The following is a 23,248-nucleotide window of genomic DNA, read 5'->3' on the forward strand; positions in this document are numbered from 1 at the left end:
CAGTCAATGCAGACCCTGCAGGACTTGCTCACTGATCTTCATGCACTCCAGGTCACCGTCAAAGCCCTTAGGAAGGAAGTGGACATGCTAAAGAACATGCTTGACAAGGTAGGCGCTCCCTGTCATCCTCCGTGCCAGCTGTGTCGCTCAGGCCTCTGGGGGTTGGAGCAATGAGGAAAATCTAGGAAGCTTACTCTTAGGCCAAGAGTGCAACTGTGAGGGCGTGCTCACGTGGCCCCTCCAATTGGCCAGTGCCACTGACTTCTCTGTGACGCCTCCATGCTTTCTTTTCTTTCTTTCTTTTTTTTTTTTTTTTTTTTTTTAAGATGGAGTCTCACTCTGTTGCCCAGGCTGGAGTGCAATAGCGTGATCTCGGCTCACTGCAACCTCTGCCTCCTGGGTTCAAGTGATTCTCCTGCCTCCTCTTCCCGAGTAGCTGGGATTACAGGCACACACCACCACACCTGACTAATTTTTGTATTTTTAGTAGAGACGGGTTCACCATGTTGGCCAGGCTGGTCTCGAACTTCTGACCTCGTGATCCACCCACCTCAGCCTCCCAAAGTGCTGGGATTACTGGTGTGAGCCACCACACCCGGCTGACCCCTCCATGCTTTCTACCCCACTGTGTTAAAACGTTAGTGATAAGTGACAGAAGTCAAGTTCATCCTGGATTAGGCAAAATAAGGGATTTATTGTCTCATTTACTAAAAGGTCCAGGGACGGCCAGATCTAGGTACTCATGCAATACTGACATCTCTCAGTGAAGCTTTCCTCCCAGTTGGCTTCATTCTCAGGCAGGCGCTCCCCAAGTCTTGGCAACACCAGACTTATATTCCACCAGCTTAGCAAAAAGAAAACCTCTTCCCCCTCTGGAAAGCTCTGTCCACATGGAAAGTGGAATAATCGTAATAGTGCAGGCTTACATACAAGCTCCTTCTGTCACCAAAAACCATCAGCCAAGTACGTTCTAACACCCTACCATGCATGGAAGTCCCTGAGCCATGAGGCAGCTGTCCCTGTCACAACTGATGAGTCACAGCTGGGGTTGGAAGCCAGGTCTCCACACCCCCAGGTTTAACAACTTCCCCCAAATAGTGTAACTTTCTGTACTGTCCCGGCTTCACAGATCAGGGCCTGTATTTGCTCATCGTGGCAACTGTGGGAGCTTCAGTCATGGGCTGGATGGCTCCCATCTAAGCAGACAGAGCGCTAGAGTTGCATCATGAGCTACTCCAAAGGGCCCCTTAGACAAAGCTGTTAGAAAAACAGTGCCTTCTCGGCCGGGCCTGGTGTCTCACGCCTGTCATCCCAGCACTTTGGGAGGCCGAGGCGGGCGGATCACCTGAGTTCAGGAGTTTGAGACCAGCCTGGCCAACATGGTGAAACCCCTGTCTCAACTAAAAATACAAAAATTAGCCGGGTATGGTTGCAGGCACCTTTAACACCAGCTACTTGGGAGGCTGAGGTATGAGAATCACTTGAACCCAGAAGGCGGAGATTGTAGTGAGCCAAGATTGTGCCACTGCACTCCATCCTGGGTGACAGAGCAAGACTCTGTCTCAAAAAAAAAAAGGGTCGGGGGAGCCGGGCGTGGTGGCTCACGCCTGTAATCCCAGCATTTTGGGAGGCCGAGGTGGGCGGATCACAAGGTCAGGAGATCGAGACCATCCTGGCTAACACGGCGAAACCCCATCTCTACTAAAAATACAAAAAATTAGCCAGGCATGGTGGTGCGTGCCTATAGTCCCAGCTACTCGGAGGCTGAGGCAAGAGAATGGCGTGAACCCAGGAGGCGGAGCTTGCAGTGAGCCGAGATCGCGCCACTGCACTCCAGCCTGGGCAACAAAGCGAGACTCTGTCTCAAAAAAAAAAAGAAAAGAAAAGAAAAACAATGCCTTATTGGCCTGTCTCTTGGAGGTGTTTTTTTTGTTTTTTTTTTTTTTATGAGATGGAGTCTTGTTCTGTCACCTAGGCTGGAGTGCAGTGGCATGATCTCAGCTCACTGCAACATCTGCCTCCCGGGTTCAAGCGATTCTCCTGCCTCAGCCTCCTGAGTAGCTGGGATTACAGGTGCGAGCCACCATGCCTGGCTAATTTTTGTATTTGTAGTGGAGACAGGGGCTTCACCACATTGGTCTGGCTGGTCTTGAACTCCTGAACTCGTGATCCACCCCCCTCAGCCTACCAAAGTTCTGGAATTACAGGCGTGAGCCACTGTGCCTGGCCCTCTTGGAGATTCTTAATGTGCTTTTGCTCATTCAACACTCTGGGAAGTCCTGCAATACAGAAACTTGTTGAAATGCTATTTATTTATTTATGAGACAAAGTCTCACTCTGTTGCCCAGGCTGGAGTGTAATGGCACGATCTCAGCTCACTGCAACCTCTGCCTCCTGGGTTCAAGTGATTCTCCTGCCTCAGCCTCCCGATAGCTGGGATTACAGGCTCATGCCATCAGGCCCAGCTAATTTTTCTCTTTTTCCTAGAGGCGGTGTTTCACCATGTTTGCCAGGCTGCTCTCGAACTCCTGATCTCAAGTGATCCACCCACCTTTTTTTTTTTTTTTTTTTTTTTTTTTTTTTTTGGAGACGGAGTCTCGCTATGTCCCCCAGGCTGGAGTGCAGTGGCGTGACCTTGGCTCACTGCAAGCTTCGCCTCCTGGGTTCACGCCATTCTCCTGCCTCAGCCTCCTGAGTAGCTGGGACTACAGGCGCCCGGCTAATTTTTTGTATTTTTAGTAGAGACGGGGTTTCACCGTGGTCTCGATCTCCTGACCTTGTGATCCGCCCGCCTCGGCCTGCCAAAGTGCTGGGATTACAGGCGTGAGCCACCGCGCCCGGCCAATCCACCCACCTTGACCTCTCAAAGTGCTGGGATTACAGACATGAGACACTGTGCCTGGCCTGACATGCTTTTAATCCCAGCATTTCCCAAACTTGTTTGCCCATGGAGCCCTTTCCCACTCCCTGGGAAGCACTGGGTTTGGAACCTGTTCTTCCTTCTCAAGCTCTTAGTCACCTAGAGCTGCAGGAAAAGGCAGGGGCGGGACAGAACCTGGACCCCCAGTCCATAGACTCAGTTCCTTTGACAGGTACACCCGGAAAGAATGGATATCTTCGCTGAAGACTTCAAAATACAGAACCGGAAGATGATCTCACTGCAGCGGGAAGTGGTGAGGCCCACTCCTCCCGTGTCCTGGGTGCTGAGGGTAGGGAGGGTCAAGAAGGAGAACGCAGCCTGGAAAGGTTTCTTTGCAGGTGTGGGGGGCACTGCCCCCTCCAGGCTCACACCCTTCATTTTCTACCCCTACCCTGCAGGCTTCTCTCCAGAATAAGTTTCAAACCATCCCCAAAACCGAGGACATGGTGCTCTGGAGTGGCCTCCATGAGGCCATGTTCGCTTCGGTGAGTGAGGAAGGAAGGGGAGGTTAGCAGGAAGCTGAGGAGCGGGCGGGTGGCTGAGAGTGGGAGGTGGGGATGGAAGCCAGCCGAGCCCCTCGGCCCCCTCTTCTGCAGGAAATTGGTTCATCACAGCTGGACCTGTGGCAGTCCATGGATCAGCTCCCAGAGGCTGCCCTGGCCCAGACCACCGAGTACCTTGAAGCTACTCGTGCCATCCAGGTCTCCGAACCTGTCCAAAACCCCCAGCTGCTGCAGACTGTCTGGCATTACGAGGTCCCGGAGCTCCTCCCGGAGGACTCATCATCTGCCCAAGCAGTTTCTCTCAGCAGTGCCCAGGAGCCAGCGCAGCCTCCGGCCCTCACACCTGAGTCCGCACCTGGGCGCGCAACTGCATTTGCACCTGGGCCTGCACCTGTGACTGAACCTGTGCCAGGGCCAGAGCTGGGGCTGGAGCTGGAGCCTGTGCCTGCCCTGGGGCCTGTCCCAGGGCCCAGTGTGACACCTGGGTCCTTGCCAGCACCTTGGCCTATGCTTGGACCTGCGCCTGCCCCAGGTGCCCAGCCTCCACCACCAGGAGGCTGGCCTGCATTCCCAAGACGCTGGCCTCTTCCCCAAGGCTGGCCCAGGATGGGCTCTTGGCCTTTGTGGGACTTAGGTGTCCTGCGGCCAACTCAGCCTCAACCCTCCAGGGCCCCACCACCAGCCACCGAGTTTGCCTCAGCGTGGCCTCAACCACTCCAGCCATATCAGTCTCGCCAGGGAGAAGACCTCCAGCTCACAGCTATTCAAGAAAAGGGGGAGGAAAATGATGTCCCCAGCCTGAGGGGCCTCCAGGAGAGGGCCCGCAAGGATGGGGCCCCCAAGGATAGAACTCGCAAGGATGGGGTTCCCAAAGATAGAGGCGGCAAGGATGTGGACCCCAAGGATAGAGGTGGCAAGGATGGAGCCCCCAAGGATAGAGGTGGCAAGGATGGGGCCCCCAAGGATAGAGGTGGCAAGGATGGGGCCCCCAAGGATAGAGCTCACAAGGATGAGGTCCTCAAAGATAGAGGTGGCAAGGACGGGGCCCCCAAGGATAGAGTTGGCAAGGAGGGGGACCCCAAGGAAGCACAGCTTAAGGCTCCCCGGTCTGCCTTTCACCGGCTGAAAACCACTGCTGCCATTGCCGCTGCCGCTGCCGCAGCCTATGCAGCCGCCGCATCCTCCGCTGCGCAGACAGCCAAGGTTGCTGCCAAGTTGGTCAAGGACTCCCCAGCCACCAAAATGGCCACCATTGCAACAGACACGGCTGCAGCTGGGCCCCTAGGGGTCTTTGCAGATGTCCTGGGTGCAGGGCCTTCCCGGGGAGCCACAGAATCCCAGGCCTTGGGCGATGATTCCGAAATCTACTACGAAATCCTCTCTCCCTCCTACTCTGCTGCCAGCATCAGTCCCGATACAGCCCTGTCCCAGGCCATGGTGGCTGCCAAGCAGGCCACAAGCCCTGAAGACAAGAAGAGGGCTGTCAGGTATTCCATGAGCCACATGGCCCAGATACCTGTCAAACACGACTCCCTGAAAGAAGAGTTTGCCCAGCTGTCCTTCAACCTGAACCAGCGCTTAAGTTATCTAGGTAGGCCTGGTCCGGCCCTGGGAAGGGCACAAGGGAGTGGGGCTCTCCCTGCAGCCTTTGAGAAGTACCTCCTGTCCTTCATCGGGCTCCACCAACAAAATCTACATTCCACCATTAGCCATTCATTCCTTTGCCTTAAGCATTTGGCTCTTACGAGTCTATTCTTTTCTCTTGAATGTACAGTGAGGTCTTATCGTAGGGCAAGGAGGCTGTTAGGGTCTAAAGTTGGCAACTGAGGAAAATGGCATGCCAAAATTAGTCTCCAAAACTCTTGTGGCCAGGTGTGGTGGCTCATGCCCGTAATCCCAGCACTTTGGGAGGCTGAGGTGGGCGGATCACCTGAGACCACGAGTTCAAGATGAGCCTGACCAACATGGAGAAACCCCGTCTCTACTAAAAATACAAAATTTCCCGGGCATGGTGGCACATGCCTTTAACCCCAGCTACTCGGGAGGCTGAGGCAGGAGAATCACTTGAACCTGGGAGGCAGAGGTTGCAGTGAGCCAAGATCGCGCCACTGCACTCCAGCCTGGGTGACAGCACGAGACTCCGTCTCAAAAAATAAATTAAAAAATAATAAGTAAGTAAGTAAATAAATAAATAAAAAAGTAACACCAGCTGAAAGGCCCAGTACGTTTCCACTGGGCAGTGCTGCCTGAGATGCTCCATAAGAGAAGCAGCTGGAGCCCAGCACAAACATCTTCCTCCATCCAAGTCCTCAGCAGCCACCCTGTCCTCTGCTTTCAGCCAATATGGGAGGCTCTGGCAGCCTTGGGACAACAGTGGACATGTTGCAAGAAAAGATTAGCAGCCTCCAGAAATCCAAGCTCAAGGTTAGTGTCTCTGGCAAAGGGCTTTTGAGGCAATTATGGCTTGAGGTGAGATGACAGAAGACTCTTTGACTCCACCACCCTCCCAGGTGCAGCTGCGTTCTGTAGCAAAAGAGGCTGGGGGGAATTGAGCTGGCCACGAAGGCAGCTGCTGCCTTGCAAAGCGGATCCACTGGTGCGGGGGGCCCGGCAGGGGTGCACGGTTCTCCTGTGTCTCAGGTGGCTGTTCAGATGGCAGGTGGGGCCAGTGCGGTGGCTTACACCTGTAATCCCAACGCTTTAGGAGGCTGAGGCAGGCAGATCACTTGAGCTCAGGAGTTCAAGACCTGCCTGGGCAACATAGTGAGATCCCTTCTCTACAAAAAAGTAACAAAAATTATCCAGGCATGGTGGTGTGTGGCTATAGTCCCAACTACTCAGGAGGCTGAGGTGTGAGGATCACTTGAGCCTAGGAGGTGGAGGCTGCAATGAGCCAAGATCATGCCACTGCACTCCAGCCTGGGTGATAGAGCAAGGCCCTGTCTAAAAAAAAAAAAAAAAAAAAAAAAAAAAAATGGCAGGTAGAAGGCACCCTGGTCTGATACCTTCTTTTTTTTTCTTTTTTTTTTTTTTTTTGAGATGGAATCTCGCTTTGTCATCCAGGCCAAAGTGCAGTGGCGGAATCTCAGCTCACTGCAACCTCTGCCTCCTGGGTTCAAGCCATTATCCTGCCTCAGCCTCCTGAGTAGCTGGGATTGCAGGGGCCCACCACTACACCCGGCTAATTTTTGTATTTTTTGTAGAGACTGCTTTTGCCATGTTGGGCAGGCTGGTCTCGGACTCCTGACCTCAGTTGATCCACCCACCTCGGCCTCTCAAAGTGCTGGGATTACAGGCATGAGCCACTGCGCCTATCCTGGCCTGGTACATTCTTCTTGGCCTCAACCCTCCCTCAGGCCCCTTCCCGGCCATGGTGACCTCAGAAGCAGAGGCCTCGGGTGTCTGTGTCTCCCCCTTTTAGGAGGAAGAACTTGAGATAATTTGGGGCAACCAAATACAGGCAATGAAGGATCGCTACGTGACTTTGGACAAGGCAGTGGAGAAGCTGGAGATTCGTGTGGATGAGTTCAAGGTTAGGAGGCCTGGGGGGCTGGAGAAGGGCTGGCAAGGGGAGAATTCCTCATCCAGACCTTCCGACCCTTCCCAAAGGTTCTGCAGGAGGTGGGGATGCACGTGAGGCTGGGAAGCGGTGAGACTTTACTGGCATTTTACTGTGTGTAAATTATACTTCAATGAAAAGCAAACTAATCCCACCACCACCCCCCATCCATATAAACAGAAGGGCCTGGACACTGTTTGTCTTTTTGACCACTGTGTCACCTGCCCCTGGAAGGGCAGGGGTAGCGAAGGCCCCATCACATTTGCTGAGTGACTCAATGAATGATTAAGATAACTTCTTTTTTTTTTTGAGACGGAGTCTCGCTCTGTCACCCAGGCTGGAGTGCAGTGGCGCGATCTCGGCTCACTGCAAGCTCCGCCTCCCGGGTTCACGCCATTCTCCTGCCTCAGCCTCCCGAGTAGCTGGGACTACAGGCGCCCACAACCGCGCCCGGCTAATTTTTTGTATTTTTAGTAGAGACCGGGTTTCACCGTGGTCTCGATCTCCTGACCTTGTGATCCGCCCGCCTCGGCCTCCCAAAGTGCTGGGATTACAGGCGTGAGCCACCACGCCTGGCCAAGAGAACTTCTTGTGCCAACTGTTATGTTCTTACATTTCCCTGAGCCAAGTGGTAGAAATACTTACTGACATTTTGGGCTGGGTGATAAAAATTAAAAAATGATAATAAAAAAAATACTTAGGCTGGATGCGGTGGCTCACATCTGTAATCACAGCACTTTGGGAAGCTGAAGTGGGAGGATCACTTGAGACCAGGAGTTTGAGAAAGTCAGGGTAACACAGGGAAACCCCATCTCTACAAAAATAAACAAATTAGCTGGGACTGGGCACGGTGGCTGACGCCTATAATCCCAGCACTTTGGGAGGCCGAGGCGGGTGGATCACTAGAGGTCAGGAGTTTGAGACTAGCCTGGCCAACATGGTGAAACCCCATCTCTTCTAAAAAAATACAAAATTAGGCCAGGCGCAGTAGCTCACGCCTATAATCCCAGCACTTTGGGAGGCTGAGGTGGGCGGATCATCTGAGGTTGGGAGTTCAAGACCAGCCTGACCAACATGGAGAAACCCTGTCTTTACTAAAAATACAAAATTAGCCAGGCATGGTGGCACATGCCTGTAATCCCAGTTACTCGGGAGGCCGAGGCAGGAGAATCGCTTGAACTGGGGAGGCAGAGGTTGCGGTGAGCCCAGATCATGCCATTGAACTCCAGCCTGGGTAACAAGAATAAAACTCTGTCTAAAAAATATATAATAATAATACAACATTAGCTGGGTGTAGTGGCACACACCTGTAATCCCAGCTACTTGGGAGGATGAGGCAGGAGAATCGCTTGAACCCGGGAGGCAGAGGTTGCAGTGAGCCGAGATTGCGCCATTGCACTCCAGCCTGGGCAACAGAGTGAGACTCTCTCAAAAAACAAACAAACAAACAAAAATTAGCTGGATGTGGTGGCTCATACCTGTGATTCTAGTGCTTTGGGTGCGGTGACTCACACCTGTAATGAGGGAGGATTGCTTGAGGCCAGGAGTTCAAGACTTGGCCAACAGAAGAAAACTCTGTCTCTACAAAAAAAAATTTATAAAATTAGCCAGGTGTGGTGGCACATGCCTGTAGCTGGGAGGCTGAGGGGGGAGGATTGCTTCAGTGTGGGAGGTTGAGGCTGCAGTGAGCTATGACTGCATCACTGACTCCAGCCTGGGTGACACAGAAAGACCCTGTCTCAAGAAAACAAAGCAAAAAGCAAAAAACTCACCAAGGGCTGGGAGTAGTGGCTCACACCTGTAATCCCAGCACTTTGGGAGGCCAAGGCAGACGGATCACCTGAGGTCAGGAGTTTGAGACCAGCCTGGCCAACATGGTGAAATCCCGACTCAACTAAAAATACAAAAATTAGCTAGGCAGGGTGGTGAGAGCCTGTAATCCCAGCTACTCAGTTGGCTGAGGCAGGAGAATCACTTGAACCCGGGAGGCGGAGGTTGCAGTGAGCCAAGAATGCGCCATTACACTCCAGCCTGGGCGACAAGAGCGAGACTCGGTCTCAAAAAATAAATGAATAAACAGCAACCCACCAAAGTTGTTTCCATGAAGTCTTCCAAGTCAGGGGGCTGTTGCTGGGATGCACTGGGGTGTGCTAGGGGAAAAGGGACCAAGGAGACCCATGGCGTATGGCTGCCCCTAAGGTCGGCACACTATAATCAGGCTGGGACCCACTTGAGGCAGCCTCGAATGGAAAAGAACTCATTAAAGGGGAACCAATTCACAGCCTATGAAGTGGGGGTGGACAGGAGGGTTGACTGTCTCTGGAGATGCTGGGCCGAGTGTGGGTGGACTGCACGCAGGAGTACGTGCTCAGACTGTGCACCACTGGCTAGGAACCAGGTTTCCTGCCAACACTGCTCTTCAGAGAGGCCCAGGCCACCATGTCCTGGGGTCATCTTGGTGCCCTTTCTCCATGGAGCTGGAGCCAATTCCATTCAGCATGTCCAGCGTGCACCCAGCATGGGGGTAAGCGGGGACTGCAGTGTCTGCCTGTGTGTCCATAGCTGTCACTTGTTAGAAAGACTCTGAAGCTGATGAAGGCCTGCCAAGCATGCCAAAACAGAGCACGTCCCTGGTCCCAGGACCCTTGTCCCGGCTTCCTGGCTCTTGTGCTATCAAGATTTCATTGCTGGCCAGGCACGGTGGCTCACGCCTATAATCCCAGCACTTTGGAAGGGTGAAGCGGGCCGATCACCTGAGGTCAGGAGTTCAAGACCAACCTGGCCAACATGATGAAAACCCATCTCTACTAAAAATACAAAAAAATTAGTTGGGCGTGGTTGCAGGCACCTGTAATCCCAGCTACTTGGGAGGCTGAGGCAGGAGAAGTGCTTGAACCCGGGAGGCGGAGGTTTCAGTGAGCTGAGATTGCGCCATTGCACTCCAGCCTGAGCAACAAGAGCGAGACTCCATCTTGGGAAAAATCTCAGCACTTTGGGAGGCCAAGGCAGGAGGATGCCTTGAGGCCAGGACTTCAGGAGCAGCCTGGATAACATGGCAAGGCCCCATCGCTAAAAAAAATAAAAAGATTAGCCAGATGTGGCAGCATACGCCTGTAGTCCCAGCTACTAGGAAGGCTGAGGCAGGAGAATCACTTGAACCCAGGAGGTGGAGGTTGCAGTGAGCTGAGATCATACCACTGCACTCCAGCCTGGGTGACAGAGTGAGACTCTGTCTCAAAAACTAAACTAAACTAAAATAAAATCTTACGATTTTGAACCACACAAATGGTTTGTATTACCAATAGTTAAAGAAGAAAAAAAAATGTAGAACTAGTGTAGGAATAGGCAGATCAATAGGCCAAGAAGGCTGGGCACGGTGGATCCCACTTGTAATTCTAGCACTTTGGGAGGCCGACATGGGTGGATCACTTGAGGTCAGGAGTTTGAGACAAGCCTGGTCAACATGGCGAAACCCTGTCTCTACTGAAAATACAAAAAAAAATTAGCTGGGCATGGTGGCACATGCCTGTAATCCTAGTTATTTGGGAGGCTGAGGCAGGAGAATTGCTTGAGCCCAGGAGGCAGAGGGTGCAGTGAGCCAAGATCATACCACTGCACTCCAGCCTGGGTGAGAGAGTGAGACTCCATCTCAAAAAAAAAAAAAGAAAAAGAAAAAGAAAACGAAAAAAGGCCAAGAAGACCAGATGTAAGATTGCAAGAACTTAGCATATGACCAGTAGAGGAAGGATGGATTACTCCACAACTCGTGTTAGGAAAACCATTTCGAGGAATAACAGTAACTCTTAGGTCCGATAGCAATCCTCTAGATGACAAATGCAGGATGGGAGCGAGATCTCATGACTGTGTCTCTGTCTTGCTCTCTACCATGTGACTTACATGTAAGACTTAGGTTTCCCAGTGTCGCCTGGGGTCTTGCTCTGTCACCCAGACTGGAGTGTAGTGGCCTAATCACAGCTCACTGCAGCCTTGAGCTCCTAGGCTCAAGTGATCCTCCCATCTTGGCCTCCTGAGTAGCTGGGACTACAGGTGCGTGCCACCATGCCTGGCTAATTTTTTTTTTTTTTTTTTTGAGATGGAGTCTCGCTCTGTTGCCCAGGCTGGAGTGCAGTGGCACAATCTCGGCTCACTGTAACCTTCACTTCCTGGGTTCAAGTGATTCTTCTGCCTCAGCCTCCTGAGCAGCTGGGACTACATGCGTGCGCCACCATGCCTAGTTAATTTTTGTGGGTTTTTTGTTTGTTTTTGTTTTTGTTTGAGATGGAGTTTCACTCTGTTGCCCAGGCTGGAGTGCAATGTTGCAATCTCAGCTCACTGCAACCTCCGCCTCCCGGGTTCAAGCGATTCTCCTGCCTCAGCCTCCCAAGTAGCTGGGATGACAGGCGTGTGCCACCACACTCGTCTAATTTTTTATTTTGAGTAGAGACAGGGTTTCACCATGTTGGCCAGGCTGGTCTCGAACTCCTGACCTCAGGTGATTTGCCCAGCTCGGCCTCCCAAAGTGCTGGGATTATAGGCGTGAGCCACTGCGCCCTGCCAAATTTGTGTATTTTTAGTAGAAATGGGGTTTCACCATGATGGCCAGGCTGGTCTCGAACTCCTGACCTCAAGTGATCCGCCCACCTCAGCCTCCCAAAGTGCTGGCATTACAGGCATTAGCCACCGTGCCCAGCCAAAATAACAAGATTATAAAACATGAATATAGCCTGGCATGGTGGCCTGCACCTATATTCCCAGCTACCGGGGAGGCTGAGGTGGAAGGATCACTGGAGCTTGGGAGGTGGAAGTTGCAGTGAGCCAAGCTCACACCACTGCATTCCAGCCTAGGTGACAGACGGAGACCCTGTCTCAAAAAATAAAAATAAAAAGCATAAATAAGGCCAGGTTTGATGTCTCCTGTAATCCCAGCACTTTGGGAGGCTGAGGTGGGAGGATCCTTTGAGCCTAGGAGTTCCAGACCAGCCTGAGGCAACATGGTGAGACAGACCCCTGTCTCTGCAAAAAAAAAAAAAAAAAAAAAAAGCCAGGTGGGTTGTGTCACCTGCAGTCCCAGCTCCTCCGGAAGCTGAGGCAGGAGGCTTGCTTGAGCCTGGGAGGTTGTGATCTGTGAGCTGTGACCATGCCACTTTACTCCAGCCTGAGTGACAGAGCAAGAGCCTGCCTCAAAAAATAAAAATAAAAATAAATTAAAATAAAGAGGAGGAAACAAGAGACTCCAGCAGAGAAACTAGCCCAAGCCTGCTGGGCTGGGAGGTGGCCTGGTGTGCATGCGGTTCAGAGCCCAGGCTTGGGAATAGACGTTTCCTGGGTTTGAATCCTGATTCTGCCACCTGCTGGTTGGATCAGTTCCCTACGGTTGCTGCGGCCAATCACTCTCAGGGGTTCTGGAGGCGGGAATTCTGAAATCAAGGTGTCATAGACTGTGTTCCACCTGAAGGCTCTAGAGGAGCCTCCTCGCCTCTCCCAGCTTCTGGTGGCTCAAGGTGTCCCTTGGCTTTGGAGCAACTTGGATGGAGGCTGGGGCCATTATTCTAAGTGAAGCAACTCAGGAGTGGAAAGCAAAGACTGCACGTTCTCACTTGTAAGTGAGCTAAGCCATGGGTATGCAAAGACAGACAGAGCGGGATAATGGACACAGGAGACTCCGGATAATAGAGAGAGGGGGAAGGATAGAAAACTACATATTGGAACCAGGCACAGTGGCTCACACCTGTAATCCCAGCAGTTTGGGAGGCTGAGGCAGGCAAATCATTTGAGGTCAGGAGTTCGAAACCAGCCTGGCCAACATGGTGAAACCCCGTCTCTACTAAAAATACAAAAATTAGCCAGGTATGGTGTTGGGTGCCAGTGACCCCAACTACTCAGGAGGCTGAGGTGGGATAATCTCTTTTTTTGTTCTTTTTTTTTTTTTTTTTTTTTTGAGACGGAGTCTCACTCTGTCGCCCAGGCTGGAGTGCAGTGGTGCGATCTTGGCTCACTGCAAGCTCCGCCTCCCAGGTTCATGCCATTCTCCTGCCTCAGCCTCCCAAGTAGCTGGGACTACAGGTGCCTGCCACCATGTCCGGCTAAATTTTTGTATTTTTTTTTTTTTGGTAGAGACGGGGTTTCACTGTGTTAGCCAGGGTGATCTTGATCTCCTGATCTCGTGATCCACCCACCTCAGCCTCCCAAAGTGCTGGGATTACAGGCGTGAGCTACTGCGCTGGGCCAAGTGGGAGGATCTCTTGAACCCTGGAGGCGGAGGTTGCAGTGAGCCGAGATGGTGCCACTGCACTCCAGCCTGGGTGACAGCCTGTAAAAAACAAACAAACAAACAAAAAAACAAGTTAAAGATACCCATTCACTTCTGTTGACACCCCAGTGGCCACACTAAGCCATAAGGGAGGCTGTGAAATGGAGTCTTGATTCGGGGCAGCTGGGTTCCAGCTGAAAGTCCAGAGTTCTGTTCATAAGCGTGAGAGGGAGACACGACAGGAAGAGAGAAATAGAAGCCTGTTTGCAGCTTTGCGGGAACCGTGGCCCGACCCTCTGGGGAGCAGCTGCTGCTCCTATTACAGGGGGGATCTAGTAATTGGAGAGAGGGTGGAATTCATGGGGGCAGTTGGTTCTTTGTGGAGTTGTGAGGATGGGACATGAGGTTTTCCCCTAACACTTGGGCACAGTGTATGAGGCTATGATAAGTTGATAGTAGACTGGAATTCCTGCTGGGACCCCAGGACAGATCAGAAGTGATGAACATGCCTTAAACATCCAGGGAGTGAAATCGTCCACATTGGTTTGGGTCCAACTCCCCGTGGAGGAAAGTTCCTATGACACCACCTCTAAGGGGACAGCTTGTCCCAAGTCGCATGTTCCTTCCCTTCTCATCTGGGCACCTGGAGCCCTTGAGCCCGCGTCTTCTAACGCCCACGCCCACCTGCCTGCTGTCCGTACGGCCCGCTGTGCCTCCCCAGCACATGGCAATGGTAGAGGTGGGAGGTTGGTATTTCACCCTCAAGGCTCTCTAGGATGGCAGACATGCCTGTGCTTCTGTTCTTAGACTCTCCAGGCTCAAATCAAAAGACTGGAAATGAACAAGGTGAATAAGAGCACGATGGAGGAGGAGCTGAGAGAAGTGAGTGAGCAGAGGGTCCTCTGCCTTGCCTACTCCCCTACCCAGGGAAACGGAGCCTTCCAGGCGAAGCACACCAGACAGCCTTCCAGAATTTCCCTCCCTCTTTGTTTATATTGAAAACAGGAGTCGCCGGGCGCGGTGGCTCAAGCCTGTAATCCCAGCACTTTGGGAGGCCGAGACGGGCGGATCACAAGGTCAGGAGATCGAGACCATCCTGGCTAACCCGGTGAAACCCCGTCTCTACTAAAAAATACAAAAAACTAGCCGGGCGAGGTGGCGGGTGCCTGTAGTCCTAGCTACTCTGCAGGCTGAGGCAGGAGAATGGTGTGAACCCGGGAGGCAGAGCTTGCAGTGAGCTGAGATCCGGCCACTGCACTCCAGCCTGGGCGACAGAGCGAGACTCCGTCTCAAAAAAAAAAAAAAAAAAAAAAAAAAAAGAAAACAGGAGTCAGCTGGGAGTGGTGCCTCATGCCTGTAATCCCAGCAATTTGGGAGGCCAAGGCAGGTGGATCACCTGAGGTCAGGAGTTCGAGACCAGCCTGGCCAACATGATGAAACTCCGTCTCTACTAAAAATACAAAAAATCAGCCAGGCATGGTGGCAGGTAACTGTAATCCCAGCTACTTGGGAGGCTGAGGCAGCAGAATCGCTTGAACCTGGGAGGTAGAGGTTGCAGTGAACCGAGATTGTGCCATTGCACTCCAGCCTGGGTGATGAGCAAAAACTCAGTCTGAAAAAAAAAAAGAAAGAAAGAAAAGAAAAGGAAAAAGAGTCACATCAACTCCCATTTTCAGCAATTGAGGATTATTAACACTTCTATGTGAACTTGAAAATCATACATCAGCTGTGCACAGGGTGGCTCATTCCTGTAATCCCAGCACTTTGGGAGGCCAAGATGATAGGATCACTTGAGGCCGAGAGTTTGAGAACAGCCTGGGAAACACAGCAAAATCACAACTCTACAAAAAAAATTTAAAAATTAGCCGGGCATGGTGGAACATACCTATAGTCCCAGCCACTCAGGAGGCTGAGGTGGAAGGATCCCTTGAGCCCGGGAGGTGGAGGCTGCAATGAGCTATGATTGTGCCACTGCACTCCAGCCTGGGCAACCTTGAGCAAGATCCTGTCTCAAAAACAATAATAATAATAATAATAATAATAATAATAATAATCATACATCAACTTCCCTGTTATAGGAAAACCTTGGCTTTGATCTCAAGATCGTGTTTGAATCCACATAGACCCCAGGGTTGCATTTAAGCCAAGGATAAAAGTCCAGAGTTCTAAACTAGAAGCACCAGACCCAAGGGGTGTGATGTCTCCCAGCTTTGCCTTCCTCCATCCCAGCAGCCTCACCTCCCTGAACTCCCTGTCTCCCTAGAAAGCCGACAGGAGCGCCCTGGCAGGCAAGGCAAGCCGAGCTGACCTGGAGTCTGTGGCCTTGGGGATGAACGAGATGATTCAGGGCATGCTCTTCAAGGTCACGATCCATGAGGACAAGTGGAAGAAGGCTGTGGAGGAGCTCAGCAAGGATGTGAACACGAAGGTGAGTGTCCCTGTGTTGATTTTCACTTTCTTCCTAACAAATTAGCCCAGAAATTAGCAACTGCAAACAACAAACGTTTTCAGTTTAGGAGGAGCAAGAATTTGGGAGTGACCCAGCAGGTTAGCTGGGTGGCTCAGGGTCTCCCATGAAATTGCAGTCAAGATGTCATCCAGGGCTGGTCTCATCTGAAGGCTCGAATGAGGCTGGACGAGCCAATTCAAAGGAAATTCCCTCATGTGGCTGTTAGTAACACTCTTCAGTTCCTCATCCCATGGACTCTGCCTTAGGGCCACTTGAGTGGCCTCATGACATGGCAGCTGGCATCCCCCAGAGCAAATGATCCAAGAGGGGAAGTAAGAAGCTGCAATGTATTTATACACACACACACACACACACACACACACACATACGGGGCCTTACTCTGGGCACCTTCCCCATACATAATCAATACATGAATTGATCCCCATTTCACAGAGGAGAACACTGAGCCTCAGAGAGGTTATTATACTTCCCTCAGGAAATGCTGCTGCTCATGGTGGAGCTGGGACTCAAACCCAGAGCTGCCTGATTCTAAACCTAATTTAACCTCTTTGGGTCAGTCCAGCCACCTCAGTTGCAAGAACCATGTAGCACTCTCGTTGGACCGACTGTTCCAGTCTACGACACTATACTAATTGAGGAAAGGGCTATGGCTCCTCTAGACATTTCCCTAGGGTCTGGCACATCACTGGCAGTCAGTAAATGATGAATGAATAAATGAATGACTGTCACGGACCCTCAGAGACTCCCCTCGTCCACCCCACATCCCTGCGCTTACCCAGGAGAGAGGCATAGTTAGGCTCCAGGATGGTCGCCAGCCATACCTCTTGGTATTCACACGGTTGTGTAGCCCCCTCCCACGTTGAATGGGACCAGCTTGTGTAACCAACAGGATATTAGAGAGATGATGGAGGGTAACCGCCTTCCATCATAAAAGACATTGCAGCCAGGTGTGGTGGCTCACGCCTGTAATCCCAGTACTTTGGGAGGCCAAAGCAGGCAGATCGCTTGAGCCCAGGAGTTCAAGACCAGCCTGGGCAACATAGTGAAACTCTGTCCTCCCCGCCAAAAAAACAAAAAGCCAGGTGTGGTGGCACACACCTGCAGTTCCAACTACTCAGGAGGCTGAGGTGAGAGAATACCTGAGCCTGGGAGGTTGAGACGGCAGTGAACCAAAATCGTGCCACTGCACTCCAGCCTGGGCAACAGGAGCACCCTGGCAGGCACTCAGAGTGAAACCCTATCTCAGAAAAAAAGGTGGGGGCTCAAAACAACCAAAAGCAACACATGAAGAGATTGTACTTGTTTCCTGGTTTAATTGAAGCAAGTCTACAAATGGGCTGGAGATGACATCCAAGTCAGGAATTGTTGCTAATTGTATTAAACATAATCGTATTGTGGTTATAGAATAAAATGTTATCACACTCAAATATTTATTAGGGAAATGTCACCATTTCTGTAACTAAAAAAAAAAAAAAAATACTCCAGCCGCTAGGCACAGTGGCTCAACGCCTGTAATCCCAGCACTTTGGGAGGCTGAGACAGGTGGATCACGAGGTCAGAAGATTGAAACCATCCTGGCTAACGAAATACAACAAAAATTAGCCAGGCGTGGTGGCGGGTACCTGTAGTCCCAGCTACTCAGGAGGCTGGGGCAGGAGAAGGGAGTGAACCCTGGAGGCAGAGCTTGTAGTGAGCCAAGATCGCGCCACCGCACTCCAGTGTAGGCAACAGAGTGAGACTCCATCTCAAAAAAAAATACTCCATCAGGTGGCACAGTGGCTCACACCTGTAATCCCAACACTTTGGGAGGTTGAGATGGGAGGATCACTTGAGCCCAGGGGTTCCAGACCAGTGCTGGCAACATAGCAAGACTGTATCTCTGCTTTAAAAAAATATTTTTGGCCAGGCACAGTGGCTTACGCCTGTAATCCCAACACTTTGAGAGGCATAGGTGGGTAGATCACTTGAGATCAGGAGTTCGAGACCAGCCTGACGAACATAGTGAAACACTGTCTCTACTAAAAATACAGATTAGCTGGATATGGTAGTGGGTGCCTGTAATCCCAGCTACTCGGGAGACTGAGGCAGGATAATCACTTGAACCCAAGGAGGTGGAGGCTGCAGTGAGCTGAGATCGCACCATTGCACTCCGGCTGGGCAACAGGAGTGAAACTCCATCTCAAAAATAAATAAATAAAATAAAAGTAAATAAATAAGTCCGGGTGCAGTGGCTCACACCTGTAATCTCAGCACTTTGGGAGGCTGAGGCGGGCAGATCATGAAGTCAGGAGTTCGAGACCAGCCTCGCCAATATGGTGAAACCCCGTCTCTACTAAAAATACAAAAATTAGGCTGGGCGTGGTGTCTCACGTCTGTAATCCCAGCACTTTGGGAGGCTGAAGTGGGCGGATCACCTGAGGTCAGGAGTTCGAGACCAGCCTGGCTAACATGGTGAAACCCCGTTTCTACTAAAAGTAAAACAAACAAACAAATTAGCTGGGTGTGGGAGCACGTGCCTGTAATCCCAGCTACTTGAGAGGCTGAGACAGGAGAATTGCTTGAACCCGGGAGGCGGAGGTTGCAGTAAGCCGAGATCGCACCATTGCACTCCAGCCTGGGCAACAAGAGCAAAACTCCCTCTCAAAAAAAAAAAAAAAAAAAAAAAAGGCCGGACACGGTGGCTCACACCTATAATCCCAGCACTTTGGGAGGCTGAGGCGGGCAGATCATGAGGTCAGGAGATTGAGACCATCGTGGCTAACACAGTGAAACCCCGTCTCTCCTAAAAAATTAGCTGGGCGTGGTGGCAGGTTCCTATAGTCCCAGCTACTTGGGAGGCTGAGGCAGGAGAATGGCATGAACCTGGGAGGTGGAGCTAGCAGTGAGCCAAGATCGTGCCACTGCACTCCAGCCTGGGCAACAGAGTGAGACTCCATCTCAAAAAAAAAAAAAAAAAAAAAAAAAAAGCCAGGCATGGTGGCATGTGCCTGTAGTCCCAGCTACTTGGGAGGCTGAGGCAGAAGAATTGCTTGAACCCGGAGGCAGAGGTTGCAGTGAGCAGAGATCGCACCACTGCACTCCAGCCTGGGCGATAGAGAGGGATTCCATCTCAAAAATAAATAAATAACATTAAAAATAAATAAATACGATTGATTATGATGGTCTCACAACTCTGTAAATATACTAAATGCCATAAACCTGCCCACTTTACATACAGACCCTCAATAAACGTGTTGAGTGTGTGAATGTCAGGTGCAGCGGAACCATTGTGAGAAAGGTTTCTCAGACCTCCCTGCCTGCAGTTGAGCTTGGTTTGATTTGGCCTTTGGAGACAGTAGCTGATGGTGTTTTTTGCTTTGGCTGCCAGGAAGCTCACCTTGCAGCTCCTCTCTACCAATAGCATCTAGTAGGGGTTGAGCCTCATCGAAGCTGTGTCATTTTCCCTTTCCTGGACTCCCTCACTAGTTTAGTTGAATTTTGTTACACCCTGTAACTCCCCAGGTTGCTGCAACCCCTCTTCTGGAAGGAGACTGGGTGTGAACTCATGACTATTCTTTCTTTTCTTCACCTTGGCTGTTGGCAGCTAGTCCACAGTGATCTGGATCCATTGAAGAAAGAAATGGAAGAGGTCTGGAAAATAGTCCGGAAGCTGCTGATTGAGGGCTTAAGATTGGATCCTGACAGTGCTGCCGGCTTTAGAAGGTGAGTGCCCGCCCAAGCCCCTCCTGGTAGGAATCCTGCTGCCCAGGCTGTGGGGGACACACCCTGGAAGCTCTGGGAGGAAAGATTCCAGACCTGTGGATGGGGGACAGGGGCTTGGCTGTGGCTGACAGCACCGAGGAGGAGGGAAGCTTTGTCCTGAGCTGGCAGAGGTGATCCAGCCCTATTCCCGCCAATGGGGAAACCAAGGCTCAGAGAGGGAAGGGGACCTGGGCAGATCCAGGACCCCGACCCCCACCCAGACAGTGCCCCAGGCAGAGGGACCCAATATTAATGAGGCTCCTGTCCTCAGACCACCCCTCACACAGCTTTAAAGGCCATCCCTTGTGTTTGGGGCGGCAGAGAAACCACAAGGGTGGTTGGAGACTGCAGGACCTGTGGGGCTGAGCTGGGCTGGGCACTCGTGGGAGGGGTTCAGCCCTGGGGCCCGGGCTGGCTGCAGCCTCCTGCACATGGCCTGGGGCCAGCAGGGGCAGCGGCTGAGGACCATGTGCCTTTCAGGAAGCTGTTCGAGCACGTGAAGTGCATCTCTTGTGACCGGCCCGTGGAGATGATGACTGGCCCGTGAGTACCGCCGCCCAGGGTGCCCTGGCCCTAAGGGCTTGTGGGGCCCGTGGATGTTTTCTCCATGCCCCTCCATGTGCACTGTTCCATGCGCGCTGTGTGTCTACACATCCATATACAGCGTTTTCCAGCCATCGAGTCCATACACGTCCACGTGCACCATTCTGTATGCACCAGGTGTCTACACATCCACATACACTGTTCTGCACCATCAAGTCCATACACATCCATTTACACTCTTCTGTATGTGCCATGTGTATCCACATTCATATACAGGGTTCCCCAGCCTTCAAGATACACATGTCCACATACACTGTTCTACAGCCATCAAAAATATACAAATATGTGGCCTTGTGTGATGGTGCCTGCCTATAGTCCCAGCTACTCAGGAGACTGAGATGGGAGGATGGCTTGAACCCGGGAGTGTGAGGTTGTAGTGAGCTAGGATTGTGCCATTGCTCTCCAGCCTGGGTGACAGTGAGACCTCATATCAAAAAAAAAAAAAAAAAAAAAAAAAGCCATGTTGCCAAGGCTACTCTCAAACTCCTGACCTCGAGTGATCTGCCCACCTCAGCCTCCCAAAGTGCTGGCATTATAGGTGTATGCTACCGCACCTAGCCTGGTTTTTACTTTTGGAAATAGAACAATTGTTTTTTGTGTCTTACTGTGATGATCAGAGCTCCTGAGATGCCTCTCGGGGGGGCCTCTTCTACTTCTATGCTGTGGACGCTTCTGGCATTTGAGGGTGGCGACCTGAGCCTGCACCTCCTTCCTCCTACTGGGAAGGCTTCCTGGAAGGGTGGGAGCTGAGCCCTCTGCTGGCCTGGCACGCCTCCCACAGCCCCTGCTGCACCCTTGTCCTCCAACAGACATCTGATCACCATCCGCAAAGCCCACCTGCTGTCCCGGCTGCGGCCAGCCAGCGCCAACAGCTACGAGTACTTGCAGCGGCAACACATGAGGTGAGCAGGGTAGGCGCCCCGCATGGAGGCCGCTCTGGGGCCTGGGAACCCTGTTCCTGCAGAGACACATCCTCCAGGCCCAGGGACCTAAGATTGTCCTGGACATGGCCAGCCCTTCGCAAGACAGGCACTCTGAGAGGTGACTGGGGCGGCAGACAGGCCCACGAGATGATGGCGGACAGAGGAACTGACATATTTACTGCGCATCTATTGTGGGCCAAAACCTGTTAGAGGGTTTCTTATTTAAATCTCACAACCTCCTGTGAGCTAGGGTTCCTATGCCCATGTCCCTGTCTCTTGGCGGAGGAAATCGGTGATGATGGGGGACCCTCAGCCGCTGCTGTGCCCGGCAGGCACTATGCGAAGAGCGCCTTATTGAGTCCTCACAGCTGCCCTCTAAGATGTATCCTGGTGCCATCCCATGTCACAGCTGAAGAAACTGAGGCTCAGAGAACTGCAATGACCTGCCCAAGGTCACTGCTAGCAAGTGGCAGGGCTGATGTCCAAACCCTCAGGTTTTCACTGCACCCAGCTGGCTCCCTAGGTCCCAGCCCCACCCCTCAACCTCCTGACATCCCACGGCTCTATGGACCTCCCCAGCCTGCAACCCTGCTGTGGGGACATCTGGCCAGGTGGGGGAAGAACTGGTGAATAGTCACCACAGCCATGGGAAGGGAGGGACCTGGGGGCCTGCGCTGACTCTGTCACCCTCCCTCCCTGGCTCCTTGAGATCAAGAAATTAGAAGGACACGCTCTTCGGGCCAGGGGTCCAAAGGGAAATGGCTGGGTCTGGGGAAATGCAGGTCTCAGTTTGATTCCTCTGCCCCACTGTGTGCATCTGTATCCATCCAGGCCCCATGCCTGCCTGGCTGTGCCAGCTAAACACAAACTGAAAGAAATGCTGGTCTTCCCTCGGTGCTGGCCAGGCCGTTGGGCCCATCCTGGGCTCTGGGGTGCAGGGTCTCCAGGTCGCTGCTGACCCACTGCCCTGCCACAGGGAACAGCAGCGGCTGCAGCGCCAGGACCTCAGTATCCAGGAGGATTATCAGCAGGACTGGGGTGACGGCCCCCAAAACGCCGCCAGCCTCAAGTGCAAGTCCTGCAACCTGTCGACGCTCTATCCCTATGGGGATCCCCACATGATCGACTATGACAGCGTGAGTCTGGCTGGGGCCTCCTTCCCGGAGGGTGGACGTCAGCGCACCCCAGCCCCAAGTGTGGGACCAGGCCCCGAGCGGTGGGCGACCCCAGCAGAGGCTGCACTCTGTCTTCTGGGCTTCTGTGTGCACCAAAGTTCAGGGGAGGCTGGGTCAGGGGCTCCCTAACCTAGGACCTGGGCCATCCAACAGGCTGAGGTGGACATCCTGGGCGTGGATGGGATCCTGTACAAAGGCCGCATGAACAGCCAGAGGGGGGCTCAGCCCTCAGTCATTGCAAAGGAGCTGGCAGGTGAGGGGCATCGGGCTCCTAGGGTACCCTTGCCTGGGGTCCTGGTTCTGCTGGGCAGGGTGAGAGGGTGCAGGTGGGGCCCAGAGCCAGCACTATCCCTGACCGGGGAGTCCTCACACAATCAGTCACAAAAATTAGGTCACAGCAGGCCCCCAGGAGACTCGGTCTTTGCAATGGGGGAGGGAGACTGCAAGAGCGAGGATCTGCTGCTGCTGAGATCAACAGCTGACCAGAGGGAGGGCCATGGCCACAGGACCATGGCCTGTGACGAAGAACCATGGGCTAGGAAGGGTGCTAGGTGGGTGCCAAGGGATGCCAGTCCACGGAGGGGGGACTGGACAGCTGCCCTGAAGCCCTTGAAGAGGGACTAAGACTTAGCTGGATGAAGGAGTCAGGTTAGAGGAGAGTGGTCGTGTGGCAGGAATGGTGTGTGCAAAGGCCCTGTGGTGGGTGGAAGCCAGGCACAGGCAGGAGCTCAGGACGCCAAGTCTCCCTGGAGGGCGGAGACTGGGGTGGGGCAGTGGGGTGACAAGGAGGAGACTTGGGCCAGACCCCAGAGGCTGTCTGTTAATATCACAGGCAAGGGTTGGGTCAGTGGGAGACCCAGACATGTGCACATCTGGAATCAGTCGATGTGGTTGCTGCAGTGCTGAGGCCCGGCTCTGGCCGGCTCCTGCTGGGACCCCAAGACTCTGGAGTCCATCACTGGGTTCGAGTCCATCACTGGGTTCTCTACACAACCCTCGAAGGCTCTTCCCCCTTGGGGATGAGGAGTTCTAAATTTTGCCCCTGGGTGGGAGCCACACACCGCCCCATAAGGAGTGGTCCTGGAGCCACAAGATGGCCGGGGC

The 23,248-nt window shown here is 52.6% G+C and overlaps 1 protein-coding gene across 3 annotated transcripts in view; it reads left to right on the forward strand.

The window, feature by feature from the left end:
* The window catches only part of C20H16orf96 (chromosome 20 C16orf96 homolog), a 52,320-nt gene that overhangs the window by 23,822 nt on the left and 5,250 nt on the right, over nucleotides 1-23,248 (forward strand). The window contains exons 3-15 of one of the 3 annotated variants that reach the window (XM_065536901.2): nucleotides 4-108; nucleotides 3,093-3,173; nucleotides 3,319-3,405; nucleotides 3,517-5,014; nucleotides 5,762-5,847; nucleotides 6,845-6,955; nucleotides 14,040-14,114; nucleotides 15,496-15,660; nucleotides 19,286-19,404; nucleotides 19,924-19,986; nucleotides 20,856-20,948; nucleotides 21,946-22,105; nucleotides 22,298-22,397. In XM_065536901.2, the coding sequence (XP_065392973.1) occupies nucleotides 4-108; nucleotides 3,093-3,173; nucleotides 3,319-3,405; nucleotides 3,517-5,014; nucleotides 5,762-5,847; nucleotides 6,845-6,955; nucleotides 14,040-14,114; nucleotides 15,496-15,660; nucleotides 19,286-19,404; nucleotides 19,924-19,986; nucleotides 20,856-20,948; nucleotides 21,946-22,105; nucleotides 22,298-22,397 (2,743 nt within the window). Of the gene's footprint in view, nucleotides 1-3; nucleotides 109-3,092; nucleotides 3,174-3,318; nucleotides 3,406-3,516; nucleotides 5,015-5,761; nucleotides 5,848-6,844; nucleotides 6,956-14,039; nucleotides 14,115-15,495; nucleotides 15,661-19,285; nucleotides 19,405-19,923; nucleotides 19,987-20,663; nucleotides 20,949-21,945; nucleotides 22,106-22,297; nucleotides 22,398-23,248 lie in introns of those variants that run through there. The other 2 variants (XM_065536902.2, XM_065536903.2) reach the window with 2 other exon arrangements.

The sequence above is a fragment of the Macaca fascicularis genome, chromosome 20, assembly GCF_037993035.2.
Source record: "Macaca fascicularis isolate 582-1 chromosome 20, T2T-MFA8v1.1".
Lineage (NCBI taxonomy): Eukaryota > Metazoa > Chordata > Mammalia > Primates > Cercopithecidae > Macaca > Macaca fascicularis.